Source organism: Electrophorus electricus, chromosome 10, assembly GCF_013358815.1.
Source record: "Electrophorus electricus isolate fEleEle1 chromosome 10, fEleEle1.pri, whole genome shotgun sequence".
NCBI lineage: Eukaryota > Metazoa > Chordata > Actinopteri > Gymnotiformes > Gymnotidae > Electrophorus > Electrophorus electricus.
In genome coordinates this window covers 1,800,549-1,818,325 of record NC_049544.1, presented here as the reverse complement: position 1 = coordinate 1,818,325, position 17,777 = coordinate 1,800,549, and the positions used below count along the sequence as shown (strand labels likewise).

The window sequence follows — 17,777 nt, the reverse complement described above, 5'->3', positions numbered from 1 at the left end:
AGCTCACTGGTCTAATCTCTGACTTGGTGCATGTCTGCTTGCACGTTCTGATTTCAAAGCGCTTCTTCGCACCACGAGTTTCCATTCAAATCTGGTCTATGCCATGCCTTTAGTTCTTGCCGCTAACTGATGGAGACTGTAATAAGCAGGCTGTCTTTGTGTCAGGTGAGTGGAGTCTGTAGTTTAATTAAGAAACGTTTAGTTGGCGCTGAGAAAAAAGGACAGCGCTTCCCATAAAACTTGGCAATGAAGCTGATTTTCGTGGGCCCAAGAACCATTTACTCCGCAACAGATCCGTAAACTAGACAGCTACACAGTGGCTTTATTAAGAACTCCAATAATATACGGATTTACGCATTCTCCAGTACACATACTGGGTGAGTAAAGTGTGTGTAGAGTCTACATCCAAGAAGACAGCCTCAACCATTTTCAATATGTTGCCTGTTATGAAGGCTAGAAATTGCTTGTTGGCTGCCGTGAGCCAGAATTGGGGGAATGTTCTGTTCTGTCTTTTGTGCTGAGTGGCAACCATGACACTCTGGGGAAAGGCCGTAGTGAGCAACGGGGCTCTCCTTCCACGCCCTGTGGCAGCTGAAAGTGAAGTCACACTCAGTTACACTAGTGCAGCTTCCCCTTTTGGAATTAGGCACAGTGAATGAGCACTTTGGATCTGCCCAGCAACAGGTTCACTGTTTACCAAACAACCTACGGTTCTCCTTTTCCCATACAAAAGGTCTCAGGAACGTCTGCAGAATTCTGTCCATACACTCTGAAAATGTGTTAAGTAGAAGAAGAAAAAAGAAATATGGAGATTGCGATAAAATCAACTGAGTAATCACTTACATGTGTGGAGAAAGCTGTTGTCAAGCAACAGAGATGATGTGACCTGTGTAGGATGCTGTGGTTGTTTAAAGAGACATCGTTCATTTTACACTATAGACCGTGTAGTAGCTTAACGCTTTAAAGTCTGCTGTGTTCCTCCATGTTTGCATTTGAGAATGGGTCAGACGTGGTCTTCTGAAAAGGTCACACATCGCTCCCCGTTTCTAAGAAAGCTAAGGATTTCTCTGAAAAGTTCACCGGGTACAAAGTGGACATGCTACATTCGGTCAGATCGGATCTTTGAGCATGACTCTTTGCTTCCTTCCTGTTTGGCTGCCAACCGGTTGGCAGGAGCAGAGGTGCCCTCATCCTCGGGCTCGTTACGGAGCACTGCTGGTTGCCAGACCTGCAGATTAAGGGGCTCTTGTTTGACTCGTGGCAAACAGTAGGCAAAAATCACTAACGAGCAGTCTGGGTTTCAGTGTAATTAAGATCCAAGTTCTTCTGTCCCTCATTTTAGTGTTGTCCGCCTCCCTCTGCATCCGATGAGGGTAACACGTAGAGGAGCTGCATCATGTTATGCAGCAGGATTTGGTAGAATGATTGAGTTGAAGCCACATGGGCTTTTTTTCTTCCCCCTCTCCCTCCCACTCATGGGGCTTTGCCCTTACAGCACAATGCCTAAGCAAGGCCTGGCTATTTTGGGGATAAATTGAGCTCTTGGCTCTGTGAGACATGGGAAAAAATGTTTTAGCTCAAGAGAAATGCACCCATCCATTGCTGTGGTCAGGCTTTATTTAACAAGAAAGATCCAGCTTTTCTCGTTTAGACAGAGAGCAGAGAACGCGACATTTTTCGCAGTGATAAACAGTTGCGGTGATAACCAGAGTACCAAATTCTAACTGAGAATGCTGAGATCTTAAATAATAAGAAAACCTTTGCCTGGTTCCCCATTTATGAAACACAAGAATGGCCTTAAGTGGTCTATATGATAAACCCATTATTAACAACACAAATCCGGCTTTCTGTGATGTTTCACAGAAACTGTTAACAGCAGTTCTTTTTTTTTTCCTTTTGATCTTCCTAGAAAGACATACTTTGATACTGTAAGATCATCCAAGAGGAAATGTGAATATAGACCTTAGTTTTTTACTCTGAAGTTAAAACCGTGAGGTGTGAACTGGCGTACAAGAAAAACATGGTGTAGGTGTTTAACATCTGTACTGTCTCACAAGTCCTTGGTAAAGGGTGCTAAAGGGCAATTTTTGGTGAACGAATTTCTGGGAGATTTTTCGTCAATACCACCTGGCCCTGGGGTTTACTGGCCCAACCATGCTCCCCCAGGTGAGCTCAATACGTTCTTTGACTGAGTCAGGCTACAGCACTGCTGGAGTTCATGCACACACACACACACACACACACACACACAAGCCATGCTCACACAGACACAGTCGTGCTCGGATGCGTGCTTACACCCAAATAAATGTGTGTTTAAAAATTGCATGTTTCTTAATGGGTACCATAAGACTCTACGGCCAGCCCATGTTACCTCGGCAACCAGGGTCCGTTCATATTCTCCACACATACCCAGCGAGCAAGCACTTCCTTTTGAATTAAACGGACTCTCTTTCTTCCTGTCTCGTTCTCACTCGCACACACCTTCTGTGGAGCTCAGTGACCAATGCTTATTTTCTAAAGGAGACTGATGTAATATCTGTCTCGTGAATCCAGACACTTCAGACGCTTTAAGCTTTCACTGATAGACGGTCTATACAGAGCATTTACATGATGCTACTATTAAGTTTTTCTTCCAGTTTTTTTTTTTTTTTCTATTGCACATTTTTGTGATCATAACAACAATTACCAGGATACATTTAACTGGACAATTGGACAAGCGTTAAATGAAAGCCTGTGAAAGTCAGTGTAAATAAATACCCTAATTTCCGTGAAGTATAACGCCTTACAGCACTGTTACTAGTCTTATATTTATGTAGACTCTGTTGGAATATATTAATGACTTTTTTTCCCATACAATTTTATGTTCCGTTGTCTTCAGCTCTACCTTGAAATACCATGAATGCCAGAGGAATGTATGACCTCTGCTGTGTTTCACCTAATGAGTTAAAATACATGAATTCTATCAGGTGATAAGGGCTCAGTATCACTGACATGATGCACCATATTATATTAAACAAGTTTATCAAAAAAAAATGTTTTTATTATTCAGCACTCTCCCCAAACTAAAGGTCACTGTACAGATCAGATCAAGGAATATGTACTGACTATAAAACAAACATTGGGAAAGAAATCATATATATGACAGCAGCAGAATGAGATAGAACAAAGAGAATCTAGAAAGACATTTTAACTGGGATTTGACATCAGTGATGGAGATGCTACAGATACTCAGATGGAGTTTATTCTAAAACTGAGACACTACTGCACTGAAACATCTGCCATCCATGGATGCGAGACAAAACTTGGGGATGGTAGGCTGAATAATAAGACACAGAATGAGGAACATGGTTATGCAGAGGTTCAAAAGTCAAGAGAAGTATCTTAATAGGGGTGATATAGTCACTTTGTTTAGTGTGTGTGGGTAATCTAGCCACTGAGTTTTGAATATACTGTAATCTAGAGATGGTGTTGCAAGGCAAACCTATGAAAAGAGCATTGCAGTAATCATGTTGATAAATGCAGTGACCTCTGACCTCTGCTTTTTGTTTGAGCATGGGGTCAACACATGCCGTGTTGCACAAACAGGAACAAAAGCAGTCCTTAAAAAGGAAGTTAAAATGTGCACCAAAGGTGTGTCTTGGGTCAAAACTAACAGTAGGGGGAGGACACCATTTAAGGCAACAGCCAGATCTGCACAGATGTAAATCTGTGAGTTGTGACTACAAGGACCTGTGTCTTGTCAAGGTTTACTTTGAGGAAATTTGAATGTAAAGTAAGTAAACTTTAAGCAACAATAAATACACAACCACAAACTTAGGTCTTTTAAATAAAAATGCATTCATATTTCATTCTATTCTAGTGAAACCTATCACAGACTAAGGCCATAGGCTGCTTTCACGTTACTACTTTTCAAGAATATTGTAAAATATTTGAAACAAAAATGAAAAGGCACCAAAACAGGCACCAAAAGGCACCTATCGCTAAGTGAGTCATTTTCTCGAGAATGAAACGAATGTGATCTTTATTGGACTGCTGGGAGCTTGAAGAAAATAAGAACAAATTAAACAACCAATTGGATTCTAAGAACAACATTATAACCTACATGCCACCTATATGTTAACTTACAACTTCTTCTGCTATATTACAGTGGGAACTATTGGAAGCTGAGGACTATAAACTCAGTTAATCCTGTTCTATGAACAGTATTCAGTTTCTTCACCCAAATAATCAAGTCACAAAGCCAAACTGATAATTTACAACTGCAGGTAGTCACTTAGGTAGTCACATTTTAAATGATGAATGCCATATGTATTGTTCTTGGCAGGTCGATACTTTGACTGGCATTAAAGAAGTTGCCGTTGTAATTTGTGAGTATAATATTTTGAAATGTTGATCTAATGAACCATAAACCCTTAAATCTGAACCCCCAAACCTCCAACCCCCCACCACACACTTGTTATGTCTTATGTTCTGACGACGTCAGCTGCTCGGATCCTATCCCAGTGCATGAACCTTGTCTTCTTCATGCATGTCCAGACAAGTTGGGACATGTCTTTATGAATAGTTTGAAATACTAGTTGAGACACCTCGTCTGAGAGTTGAGTGTGAAAAACAGGTGCTGAGGAGGATAAACATGAGGATATTCTCTTTTCTATGGGAAAACACTTCTGATGACATCAAGGTAAGCTATGGGACATTGAGCAATGAAACAGGACCTAATATTGGACTAGAGTGATGTGATGTGACTCATTGGGGATTTAAAACTTGTTCTATGAATCTGATTTTTTCTTTGTCATTTATGTGTTTACTTGTGAGTGCACACAGGTACACATTTAACTCTTATTAATTATTTATATTTTTAATAATAAAGCCTGGCTCTGTATCAGACCATATGTGTACCATCGATATTTAGTGTCCATGCATAATTTGAGTAAACTATACATATTGTTTCATAATAAATTGCATTGTTTATTTTGAATTTTTAAAACCAAAATTGGTTTAATCAGATTGGTTAATCTGAAAAAAGAATTGTAGAATGTCCTGATGTGCAGACAGTAGCAGTGAGAGAGAGCCACAGAAAGATGCTAAAAGGAGGGACCCTGGTTCAACAGAAGGCCTCTAAACACAGTAACGTAGCAACCTTGGTCAAATCTCCTTCTATTAGGAGGAGTAGAGCTATCAAAGGCTGTCACTCAGTGTGGCTTTGTAGGGTTTAGGCACTGAGCCCTATCGGCTGAAAGCACCAGTTCTCGCACAACGATTCTGTTTGGCTCCAGTTCATCGCTGCTACTACTGCTACTTTGACTCCTAGAGGTTTTCAGTGAGGTTTTAAATAGCTGTATGGAAAACCTTTGTCATGTAATCCACGTATACACATTCAGGGAAAATAACCTTGACTAACAGAGCTGTAATTACCTGTATGCACAGTGATTCAGTACAGAGGCTATCCTAACTTGTAATCTTTACACACTTTACACATCTCTATGAAGTTAAATGAAGAAACTGTTAGACTGACTGATTGTTAATGTTGCTTATATTAGCCAGTAGTGAGTCTCTTTTGTTTTGTTTGGCATGCCTGAGCTATGAAACTCCTATTACGAGAAATTAAGGGAACTTTTCCCCTTCAAATGCAGGATGTTCTGGCAGGAAGTTTCCGTGCTACGTCTGGGCTTGCACATGTACGGAGCGCTGATCAGAAAATACGAGTCAGGGTGGCGGGACCGGGCCAAGCTAATTTTAGAGACAGAACATTTTGCTAAGGGCTTGTCATATTTCTGCACAGCCTGATTTGACAGTCCACACGAGGGTATTTCCATTTAGATGTAATGGTCAGAGGAAGTGTTTTCATTCGCTTTTCAGTGTTACTCTTGCAGAGTCCATATGTACTTTTTTGTGTGTGTGCATGTGTGTGCATGTGTGAGTGAGTGTGTTTGTGTGTGTGTGTGTGTGTGTGTGTACATAATGTGGAAACAGCACTTTATTCTATTTCATATGTCAAAATAAACTCATATAGACAAACAAGGCAGAGAAGGTAGAGATGTTGAAATCATTTTATTGGGTTATACTGCAACATTAAGAAAAAATAGCTAAGCAATTAACAATTGTTTGTAAATGTTTAATAATTAAATAATTAAAAACCATCAAAATCTCAAATTACCAAACTATTAGAGCCAGATAAGACGATATCACTCACCAAATGTGTTACCAAAGCCCTACAGGAAACAGATTCAAAAGGGGGACTTGATGTACTTAATCTGATGGCAAATCATTTAAAACTATCTTTTTTGTGTGTTTTAAAATAATCTTTTCTTAACTGTTTAATAACATCCCTGAATGATCATTTCAGAGTGTGAGGTCAGTCTGATGTGAGACCTCTGCTAGAGTATTGGAGCTCTACAAAATATTATCCTTAAAAACATTCAAACTCACGACTACACAGAGTTGAAGTTTGGTTTCTTCTCAGCCTTTGTCTGTGTGTGTGAGTGTGCATGGACAAAACTTGAGGACTAAACAGGCCTTGGATGCCAGCTGGTCTGGTGTAATCACAAGATAGCTCCTACCAGGAGCAGGTGTGGGCGAGGTGACACCAGGACAGAAGCATGCACATGTGCTAACCAGTGTACTAACTCCCAACCCCATACGCAGCTGGGTGGAGGCGAGGGGAGTGGGGAATTAGCTTCCCACCAAGGAAACCGTAATTAGAGAACAACCATTGTAGCTTGGTGAGAAGCTTTGAAAGACACTCTTAGGAGGATTACATGGTGTTTTCTTTCTCTCGTATGCGTATGTATGTGCGTATTTTTGTGTTGAGTATGTCCTCCTGTGCATAGTGGGCTCCTTGCTTTTCTAGCTTCTCCCTCCCTCCGTGTGAGCGTAGTCTGGGCTCCCTGCCAAGCGGAGTGTGGTTTTTTGAATGAATACCTGATTAGCCTGACTGCGGGAGGAGGAGCTGCATTCACTAAAGCACTGAGCATGTGTGTGTGTGTTTCTGTGTGCGTAGAGTGAGAAAGGGAGAGGAAGGGAGGGAGGGAGTGAGTGAGAGAGTGAGAGTGAGTGAGAAAACGCTGGTAGTCCGCTCTCCTTGCATAACATACGCTGTGCCTCGCGCGCGTAAGGGCTTCACGTGAGACAGCCCCAGACGAGGGGACTTCCTTTACCCCCCCACTCCTCCGGGCCAACCGCAGAGGGGAGGAGAGGACAGCGAGGGGCAGGCACAGGACATGGACGTGAACGAGTGACGAGGGGTCTTTAGAGGCGACTTGGCGTGTGCGCTAAACCTGGACAAAGGACAGCTCACCAGCGGTAGCGTGCCTCGCACTTGCACACTGTGCCAAGAGAGACATGTTTGCTCCGCTGTAGAGGTAAGGCTCTTCACAAAGGCATCCTCACCCGGACGCGCTACGGTGTCGCATGTGTTCGGGCGCTGGGCTTTTCTGTTTATTCTCCAGTCTCCGGGAAGCTCTGCGTTACTACATTAGCCCTATAGAGTGAAAGAATGACATTTCCACTCATTTAAAGAACTGAAAAATGCAAATCATGTAGCCACGCAGCTATAGGTCATCTGTGTGTGTAGAATGTTTGTGTGTAAAAGTGTGTTTGTGTGTGCATGAACATGGTAATGCTTTCCTCAGAGAGAGAGCGGGGGGGGGGGGGAGAGAGCGAGAGAACGAACGAACGTGCAGAATAGCAGTCTGTAGTCATTGTAAAGCAGCAACAGCTCTGTTTGGATTCTTGTCTAGCTTAGGACTCCCCAGCCTGCCTCTTAAAGTGACAGGCACCTACTGAAAGGGCAGCAAGACGCAGAGAATAGTTTCTTAAAAAGCAGTGCGTGGTAAAAAAAAAAAAAAAAAAAAAAAAAAAAAAAAAAGAAAAAGAAAAGAAAAGTAACACTTTTCCTTGACCAAAACGAACAAGTGGGAGTTTTCCCCAACACACACTGTTTAGATCAATAGTGGTTGATTTTACACTGCAAGTGCTTGAATCCAGTCTGTCTCTTCATACATCTCTGAGATGACATCATGTTTTAGGTCCCTTTGATTGCAATGTTATTAGCTTTCGTGAATCGATGTATGTAACACAAAAAGAACGTACACAGTAATTATCAGTACATAGTTGAATCTAAATGGCAAATGCATAGCAGGGCTTTTTTTTGTGTTTATTACATGTTAAGGTGAAGGTAAATTAGTCATAGTGGAGTATTTTTGTTCGTTTTGTGTCATTAAGCCTGTGCTTTGGCTTGTGTTCTTTAAAGCCTTGTTTCAACATGTCTAGCTGTGTGTTTGGGTCATTCAAAGAAGCAGGCATTTGTGTGTGTGTGTGTGTGTGTGTGTGTGTGTGTGTGTGTGTGTGTGTGCGTGAGTTGGGGAAGTTATGCTGGGGGCCTTGGTCAGCTATCTGCAACAGGGCAGCTGTGTGTGATGGCCGATTTATTCAGAGTAGAAGTGATACTGCAGCGTACATATGTGTGTGCGTGTGTGTGTTTGTGTGTATGAGAGAGATTGAAAGGTGGGTGGAGTCGCCGCAGTTGACAAACCATCTGTACTTGACATGAGCAATAGATCTGGGAAAATCCACATATCATTGAAACCGAAATGAACACCAGTGCCACAACTGACTTGTGATACTAGCATGGCCTAGTACTGGCACACAGGAAGAAAGGAATACGTGCCTAGGAATATGGGAAATGTAGTTTTTTATACAACTTCATTCTCACGGCTAAGCTACACTTGGAGTCCCTGAAGTGTGTCTGTTAAACAGACTCGGACAGTTAGCTCAAACCGAAACAATGACCAGGGTCTGTGTGGGCATTCCAGAGAAAAGGCTGTGTGATGCAAATGTGACTTGTAGACTTCCGTTTATAAAAGTGTGTAGGTGTGTACTGGGTTTGCGTTGGCGCATTTTTAAATGAACATATCTCATCATATGTTGTGTCTTTGTATGCTAACATTGCAACATGTTATATACGGAGGCGCAGTGTCGATTCTTCCTTGGAGTCATGGTGATAAAATGCATGTCTCTGTTGTGTGCTGGATTACACTGATAATAGTGACATCTGCTTAGCTGTATCACCGCGATGCATGCATAATTGTAAAAACATTGATTTCTGCATGCAGGTACACACTTTAATCTGTATGTAGTTACAGTTCACGCCAGCATTTTTCCGAGCCGGATGTGCCACGCTGTTCTAAGGCCTATTCTACATGCAGTGGAGCGCAACACTTGTGTGATCTAGGAGTGTGGGACAGTGATCGCAGCTTTACTGTGCCTTTCTCCTCCAGTATTTATCTCTTTCTGAGGCAAAGTGAGTAACACTGTTTGGAGTCGTGGTGCCCCAGTGTCACTGGAGGTACGGCAGTGTGGGAAGGAGGTCGTCAGGTTCAGAGATAAGGAGAGTTGAGGCCCAGCTTTTCAGCAGTTTAATGTAATCTTTTTTTCATCTTGCATTTTCACACACACACACACACACACACACACACACACACACACACACACACAAAGGTACATTAGTGTATATACACAGATTGTCTATGTAGACACCAGATACCAAGCAAATTATTATGAATGATTTTGTGGGGTTGTTTTTTTTTTTTCAGATAGCTAGAAGTAAAACCACCTGGCAAGAAGTGTGAGATGATTCCACATGAAGTATCTAGTGACTGCCAGAACAACTTTCTGCTTCAACAACTAATCTCCTTGGTACCCTAAGACGAAACAGAGAGGCAAAATTTAAAACGGCACATAAAAGACAAACTGTGAAACGATGGGCTTCCCAACATTGGAGTTGCACTCTTGCATTTGATTTCCAATCAAAACCAGCACAGAGAAGCGGAGGAGCCTGAAGACCATGAAGTCCAACCAGGAGCGCAGCAATGAGTGCCTGCCTCCCAAGAAGCGGGAGATCCTGGCACTGGAGGAGCGGCAAGTGCTGGTAGCGTCAACTGTGAGCGAGAGCCAGAGTGGGGAGAACCTGGCGTGGTTGGCCAGTGTGGCCACCATGGCCAGCATGGCCAGCGTTCCGAACCGCACTCCGTCGCGGAACAGCACTTCCGAGCCTGACGGCCCTTGCCCGTCAGCCAAGGCCCTGGCCGTGGCGGCGGAGTACCTGCCGTCCACTTCGGCCTGCAGCAGCTCTCCGTCGGCTTATGTGAGCGCTGTGCCCAAAGGAAACCTACGCGGGACCGCCACGATAACAGCCAATCCTGCCGTCCTCTCCTCCAGCCTCCCTCAAGCAGCGGGACCAATCCAGCACGCCCAGCTGCCACCTAACATCCAAATCATTGGACCATACACAGGCTACATCTCCTCCCAAATAGTGCCAGCAGCAGCAGCAAGTCCAACCCAGTCGTGCAGAAGCACACAGGAGCTGTATGCCACCACGGCTGTCATCCCACAATCTCCTAATGGAAACCCACAGAAGCAACACATGATGTCCTCCTTGCCGAGTGTAGCTCATACCACCAGTCAGTGCATTCAGGTAGAGGGTGCCCCTGTTGGCTTGACGGTTACATCCCCCTCTACTCAAGTACCCCTTCAACTTCACCCCCATTCGGCTGTTCTTGCCTCTCATGGCCTGGCTCTTGCCCCTTCCCAGGTGCTTGTGCATTATGCTGATGGACTCATCACCAAACACCCTGACTCCCAAAGCAGAGATTTGCAGAACGGTGCTCTGGGAGAGGTCGCGGTGGTCAAACACGGTGCCGGCGTGGCCAAGGATTCCTCTAACAAACTAGAGAGCGATGACAGTCAAAGGCAGAACCAGAACCTGGGCCTCCAGGCACAAACTCAGGTCTTGCTCCCTGCCGACTACGCCACTCACGATGGTGCAGGACTTCAGACATCACTCATGCTATTGTCAGGCAGCCACCTGGTGGCCAGTAATAGCACTGAGCTTCAGAGCGCCCTGGATAAAGATCAGTCATCTCTGGCTCGTGTAGAAAGAACAGGACTCTCTGTGGGGAAACCAGTCTCCAGGGTTTCCTCCCTTACTCTATCATCAGCAGACGGCTTGGCGGCACCTCTAGCCCCAACTCTGTCCTCTCATGCCCTACTGCAGACGTCCCCGTGTGCACCCACCCAGGACCTTTCCACAGGCCTCTACTCAGCTGCACAGCTGCCCATTATCGGGTACATCACCAGTGCATCTGGGGGGCCCCAGCAGGTGATGGCCAGTTACCATAGCAACCTTCCACAGCATTTAGTGATCTCAAGCAACCCCTCCCTCCTTATCCCTGTGAGTGCTGGCAGCATCAACACGTCTTCTGCTGACCCAGAAGTTACGCGCTGCTCCATCTCCACCATAACCCCCTCCAACATACCAGCCGTAGCCACAGGTCTGCCTCAGGCCTACATCACCACGGCAACGTCCGCTGTTGCGGCCTCTGTTGCCCCTAACGATAAAGAGGCCACAGCGTCCGAGGGACATTACGCAACAGCTGCAGTGCAGAGTTCCAACCAGGTGCAGCTACCTGTCCTCTCAGGCAGCCTTGTGCCATCCCCAACGCCTGCGCTCACCCCGGCCCCCGTGAGCCCTCAGAGCACGCCCCTGTCTCCATCTTCTGCCCTGCCACCCTACTTCATGAAGGGCTCCATCATCCAGCTGGCGGACGGGGAGCTGAAGCGGGTGGAGGATCTGAGGGCAGAGGACTTTCTGCAGAGTGCTGATTTGAGCGGAGAGCTGAAAATCGACTCCAGCACAGTCGAGCGGATAGACTCCAGCAGAACGCCCGATGCAGTGATCATACAGTTCTCAGTCGGGGAGCACAAAACACAGGTCAGTCATGAGTCTGTAGTTTTTTGACATTGTGTTCCAACATAATCAAATAATTGACTGATGCTTTTTAAAATTTTGATAAAAACAGCCAGTCCTAGTTTTGGCCCATACCTTACACTTTCACTGATCCTCTGGAACCATGTGGACCATATGTTACTGTGTACATTACTGTACAATGACATGACACAGCTACTCGACTGGCTTGTACTCACTGATACACTGAAATATTGATTATATATCTATTAGGCCAACTAAAGTATTTGGGGCAACAAAAGACCAATTACAAAGCCATTATAATTACCAATCTATAGTCATTTTTGCCTTTTCAAATAATAAATAAGCTACGTTATCACATTATATCTTGCCAGCTAAATAATTATTATTTTTTTTTAGTTCAAACAAAACTCAAGACTGTGCAAATATAATGAAATGATTAAGTTGTGATCCTGACATGACCATTGGTTATTATTCTGAGAAATCTTTTTTTTAAATTTACCTTTAGCAATATAATCTTGATGTGACAAAGTTTACAAACTCTGGACACCCTCAACTTATGTAAAAAAAAATATATAAAATTTTTAAACATTTTCTAACATTCCTCAAATGTTGTTTCATCAGTAAAACTAGCAAAGTAGTTAACATTTTACTAACTAAATATAATCTAAAAAGGAAGTACACCTTTTCATGACATGCCCATCTTGGCAGAAAAAAGGGTTTTATTAACTGAAGCTGCATTTGACCTTTTGACTCATGGAGAGCCATGTTTGTGGTCGTCTTCTTGGCAGGTGTGTGTGGAAGTCCTGGTGGAGTACCCGTTCTTCGTGTTTGGTCAGGGTTGGTCATCCTGCTGTCCACACCGCACAACCCAGTTACTGGCCCTGTCCTGCGCCAGGCTCTCCGTGGGAGACGTCTGCATCTCCCTCACTCTGAAGAGCCTGAGGAACGGCGTGCTGAGGAAAGACCAGCCCTTTGGCTCAGTCCTGACCCACAACACCAATCACGTGAAGACAGCCAAGACCAATGGCCAGGTCGTGGAAGGGCCAGCTTGGAGGAAGGACGAGGGGTATGGAGGCAACGGAAGAGCAGGAGGAGAACAGAATCGTGAAGGTATCGGGCTCGAGGGTCTCAGCTCTGCGAGGGGCGTCGGCCTCTCAAAGGAGGGGGAGGGGCAGCCACGGAATGCCGGAGGCCGCAAGAGGAGGTGGTCAGCCCCAGAGAGAGGAGAGATGGGGAGATCTTCGGAGGGCATTCTCCCTGAGACTTTGCCCAAAATGTCCTTCCTCTCCCAGGAGGTGAAAATCAGCATAGAGGGAAGGTCCAGTATGGGCTCCTGAGCCCCACTGTGTCTCCCTAAAGAGTCCCGTCACTTGACATGGAGAACTGGACAGTCTCCCCAGGCAACAGTGCGTCAATGTGGTTCAATCTTTTATTCATACTATGAAATAATTCCTTCTATAGTAGTGGCGTTGGCTGGCAACAACAACAGTTGGAAAAGATTTTTTGTTTTCACTGGATAAACAAAAAGGCTGTCTCCTGCCCAGTCACAGAGAAAGGTCTTTACCACAGACGTGTACCCAAAAACATAGCAGGGCAAGAATGACAGGATTTATTTTTGTGAAATGTACTACCCTTCTCATTATAGCGTTTTTGTTACATTAGCTAAATTTGTGTGACTTGGTATGTGGTTTTTGTAACGAGACTTGGAGACCTATACTTTTTGACTGGCTTGAGGCATACCTATTGAGGGGGGCCGGTTTGTTTGCTTTTTTTTATATATATATAATTCTGCCCTTATCAATTTTAAGCACACACACACTGTCATGTGAAATGAGACATCACTGTCTTTCAGTCATAATCAGTGACTTGAACACATATGGACCAGAGGATTGGAGGAAGAGATAGAGGAAAAATACGTTCTGTGACAAATTTGGCCCATATACAGTGTTTTAAAGCTAAACTACTACTACTATTATTATTATTATTATTATTATTAAAATATAATATGCTTAAAAAGACATGAAACAACTGAGGTAATCATGTCCTGAATGACCCTTTGGCAAGTATTGACCATCATTCCTGTTTGAGATTTTAAATAATTTATTTTCAGATGAGTTTTGATAACCCAGCATAGTTGAATTAGTAAGGCTAGAGCAGCATTTAGCCTGTAGTTAACCCTCCCACAAACCAGGGTACAGGGAATATGTCCAGTTATTTTAATGCAAGCTAGAAATAATGCTCAAATGAACAGATGTTCCAGTAATCATGAATATTTTTTTATCAGTCCGTGCCCATTTGTTGAGACATGACATAAATATCAGATTGAATGTTGGATAACACATTTTCCAGTATCTTGCAATTCAGTCAGTGTCCTCCTGATATGCAATATTAAGATGATTCATATACCTCATGTATGACACAAGGCTGTTTCCGATAGCCCAGTAGGATCTGTGGCCTATGTAAAACATATTCAGAAACATGTCCATGTTCATATTTATATAGAGGATATGCTTAGCCCTTGAATATGAGCACTTTATAGAAGGCAGTAGATAGTTAACACCCTCACCTCTGATATGTTGCCTAAGCAACAGACATTTGCACAATGTAGAGTTTTAAATAATGTCAGGCAATCTCGGCCCCATCACAAATTCAATGTAATCATTTTATTCCATTGCTTATGTGACTTCAGGATGTTTGAAATCCAGCTGCAACAAATGGAACCACAACCTAGTGACCTGTAAAAGCATTCTCATCGTAATAAAAGTCTTGTATAGTTTAAACTATTGGATGATTTATACACCTTATGTATATAACGGCTGTCCCACGGGGTTAATGTAGACCTTTTCAGTACATTGGCCCCCCCCCCCCCCAAAAAAAACAAAATCCATTTATTTTGTTTTGTTTTTGAGGGTTTTATTTGGGGAGGTTGTTGTGTTTTTTGTTGCTCTTGTTTTGGTTGTCTTGTCAGTGAAGGTTTATGAGACCCAGTAGCGACTACAGAAGTGGTATAATGGCAGACAAGCTCAAAATGTCAGCGCAACAAAGTTCTGCCAAAACATCAGGAAGCTGTTAATATTTTAAAGGAACAAATGAGTCAGGCTCATAATTCACAGAAAATAATAACCCCTGTGATTTTTTTCCCCCCCTTAGACTTCTTTTATAGTGCACTGCTCAGTGGGTCAAGCAGACGTTTACCAAAATGTTCAACACAGGCTTTTGACAGGAAAACCTCAGATTTTATTTTCAGTAAACAGTGGCTCATTATGCCATTGTTGGGATGCATATTGTGACATGCAGTCACAACATAACACACACAACTTCTCTGGCTGTCTAATAAATAAGAATGCTACTATGATGACAAAGCTATACTTTGTATACCAGTAAAAAGAATTTTGCTATTTGCACAAGTAGAAATACTAAAGTAGGATTGTGGAATGTATGTGTTATTTTGTTATTAGTTGTTTTTTTTGCCTTTGAGATATATCTGCTTTTTGTGTTCTTACCACTTATGATTGAGTTTGGATATCCTTGTAAGAGTGTCTGAATAAACCTTGCATTTCCATTTTTTTAGATGACCAAAATGTCTAAATATACTCATAAGTGTGAATGTTCCTTGTTTTAGTCGACATCTTTCAGCCAAACCTTGTCGTTCATATTACGATCTAGAGAAGAATACGAATGTCTAGAAGAAATGATGTTAAATCTCATGTTGCAGAAGTAATGCATGATTGCACATTCAGCTGTTTAGGGTAGATTTTACGCACTTTCAGCAGTGTGTGTGTGTGTGTGTGTGTGTGAGAGAGAGAGACAGAGATGCACAGGAGAAAGGGATGAATAGAGTCAGCACAGAGATTGTGAGGTAGTGAAGAAGTGTGAAAGAAGAATGTTCAGTCCATGGTTCAGAACAGTGTAAAAAACTAGCATTACATACACACATTAAGGTGATGCAACTTAACTGTTTTATTTGATGTTATCAGTAAAGAGCTTGGTGCTATGACATTAGAACAGAAGCCATCTGTATAGAAGTCTGATTCTAGTCTCGTGTGTCACTTGTCATTTCTGGTAAATGTACAGTATGAATTTTCTTTTAGTTGTACTAAATTTCGATGTGTAGACTGTTGTCTGGGGAACTTCAGTGACAATATTTTGCTCTCAGTTAACTACTGTAGATGTTTGTTAAACTGTTGATATGTTTTAAATATCAATTAGTCCAGCTATAAATCACTGGGCAACTTAGCAGTTCATAACACCCTAAGCCATGTAAAATCACAGCTTTCCAATTATTTGATTTGCTTAAAATCTGCTATTTAGTTTCATTATTGGGTTGAATCATTATTTTTAAAGCATGCAAATGATGCCTTGAAAATGAAGTGTATATAAATGTGTTTTGCAAATTCAAGAGCACCACAAAAGTAGCTTTCAACTACTGTTTTCAACATTGAGTTCATGTTGCGTCATGTTAACTAATGGCATTCTGTCAGTGTAGACATAATCATTGGTTGCCCAGAGGGATTTCATTTTAAATAAACATTTGGTTTTTATTTAAAAAAAAAAAAAAGTGAAAAGGATATATAGTGACCTACTTAAGGGAGCAATAAGTATTTTTACCAGCAAAAAGTAGCAAACAATATTTAATAATATTCCCTGTAAAGTGCAGCTCACATGAGATTAAGAATCAAATTGCTTTGTAGTCCTCAAATTAACCAGTTTATGCTCCATAGTGCAGGTTCCCCACATGGAGGTGGCCATGTTTAAGAGAGATTTTAGTACAGTCTCTCCAAAACATCCAGGCCACTAGGTGTCAGTATAATGCCTGTTTCATAATGTGAAGAAGAATGATTGGAAAGGTAACTTATTGCTCCTTTAAGTTCAGTCAGGCTTCTAAACAAGGGATTTCTATTTGATTTTCCAGTGCAAAAAGACAGACTTTAGGCTCAGGATAGGACACTGGCCAAATGACTGTTTCTTTTATCATATGCATAATACCCATCCAAAATTACAGATCCCAATGTGTTGTCATTTATTTTGGGCCCAGCATAATGTCTGTTTTTCACTCTGAACTGCATGACTGCTACCATGTTTACACGGTTATCCTTGCTCCAAGCGTTCACTGTCGCATTTGCTGGGCTCAGTAGGCCTCATGTGCTGTGTGTTAGTTTGTATGTTCAACATGGAAAACGTATAAGCACCTTGTCGTAGTTCCACGGCTGGAAAACCAGGCGCATTTCACTTGGATTCAGTTATATATGCATGCCTCAGCGCTCCATGACCAGGAAGAGCCTCAAGCAATAGCACCACGCCACACTTAAGGGGGAAGGAAGGTCACTGGACGTCTGCGCTCCGGACTGCTCTACTCAGATTACACGTACAAGTGGTTAGCAAGAACTGGAGCTTGGGGGAGGGGGAGCAGTGTTCTTTGGCTCACACAGTTATAGCGCCACTTGCTGGACAAAACCTCCACTAACAGACTTTAATATCTTTCTAGTAATTGATTTTATTAACAGTCTTGTGGGATTTTGAATACAACTGTTGATGAGAGTGCTGAGGGCGGATCTCTTAGCTTACCTAATAAAACCTCAAACACCAGAGTGGTCCTTTATCCAGATGGAAAAACAAACAAACACAAAATGAGTATTTCTTTTTTCTGTAATGTAATTACTGTATCATAATGTTACTATTTGTGAGTAGTTGTACCTGTGTAAAATAATTTTGTTTTTTCTTTTGAACTTTTCATTTTGCATAAACACCAACACAAGCAAATAAGGCAGAATGAAACCTCAGATATTGTTATTGTGACGTATTTATGTGAACAATGCATCCAAGACTGTTCCGTGGAGTCAGTGGTCTATTTTGTTTGGCGGTGCTTGAAGATTTTTATAGATAGAATATTATTTGATTTACATGAAATGTTGGACTCAGCTTTTAAAAACTGTCCAATTTAGAAATAATTTGTTGTACAGTACACATTTATTGTCTCTGTATACGCTAATAAAATTCGGTGCAAATTTTA

General features: G+C 42.5%; 1 protein-coding gene across 2 annotated transcripts; it reads left to right on the top strand.

Moving 5' to 3' along the window:
- Positions 1 to 7,062: 7,062 nt before the first annotated feature.
- Positions 7,063 to 17,777, top strand: atxn1b (ataxin 1b). Of its 2 annotated transcripts, XM_027007236.2 has the most exons (4): positions 7,063 to 7,361; positions 9,279 to 9,421; positions 9,594 to 11,770; positions 12,556 to 17,777. In XM_027007236.2, the coding sequence occupies exons 3-4, from the start codon at positions 9,845 to 9,847 to the stop codon at positions 13,102 to 13,104; spliced, it is 2,475 nt and encodes an 824-aa protein (XP_026863037.2). In that variant the 5' UTR covers positions 7,063 to 7,361; positions 9,279 to 9,421; positions 9,594 to 9,844; the 3' UTR covers positions 13,105 to 17,777. The 2 variants fall into 2 exon arrangements, with proteins under 2 accessions (XP_026863037.2, XP_026863036.2); XM_027007235.2 differs by lacking the exon at positions 9,279 to 9,421.

Coding starts and splice junctions, on each gene's coding strand:
- atxn1b (XM_027007235.2), top strand. CDS start 9,845: ATGAAGTCCAACCAGGAGCGCAGCAATGAGTGCCTGCCTCCCAAGAAG. Junction 11,771..12,555: donor TCGGGGAGCACAAAACACAG/GTCAGTCATGAG, acceptor TCTTCTTGGCAG/GTGTGTGTGGAAGTCCTGGT.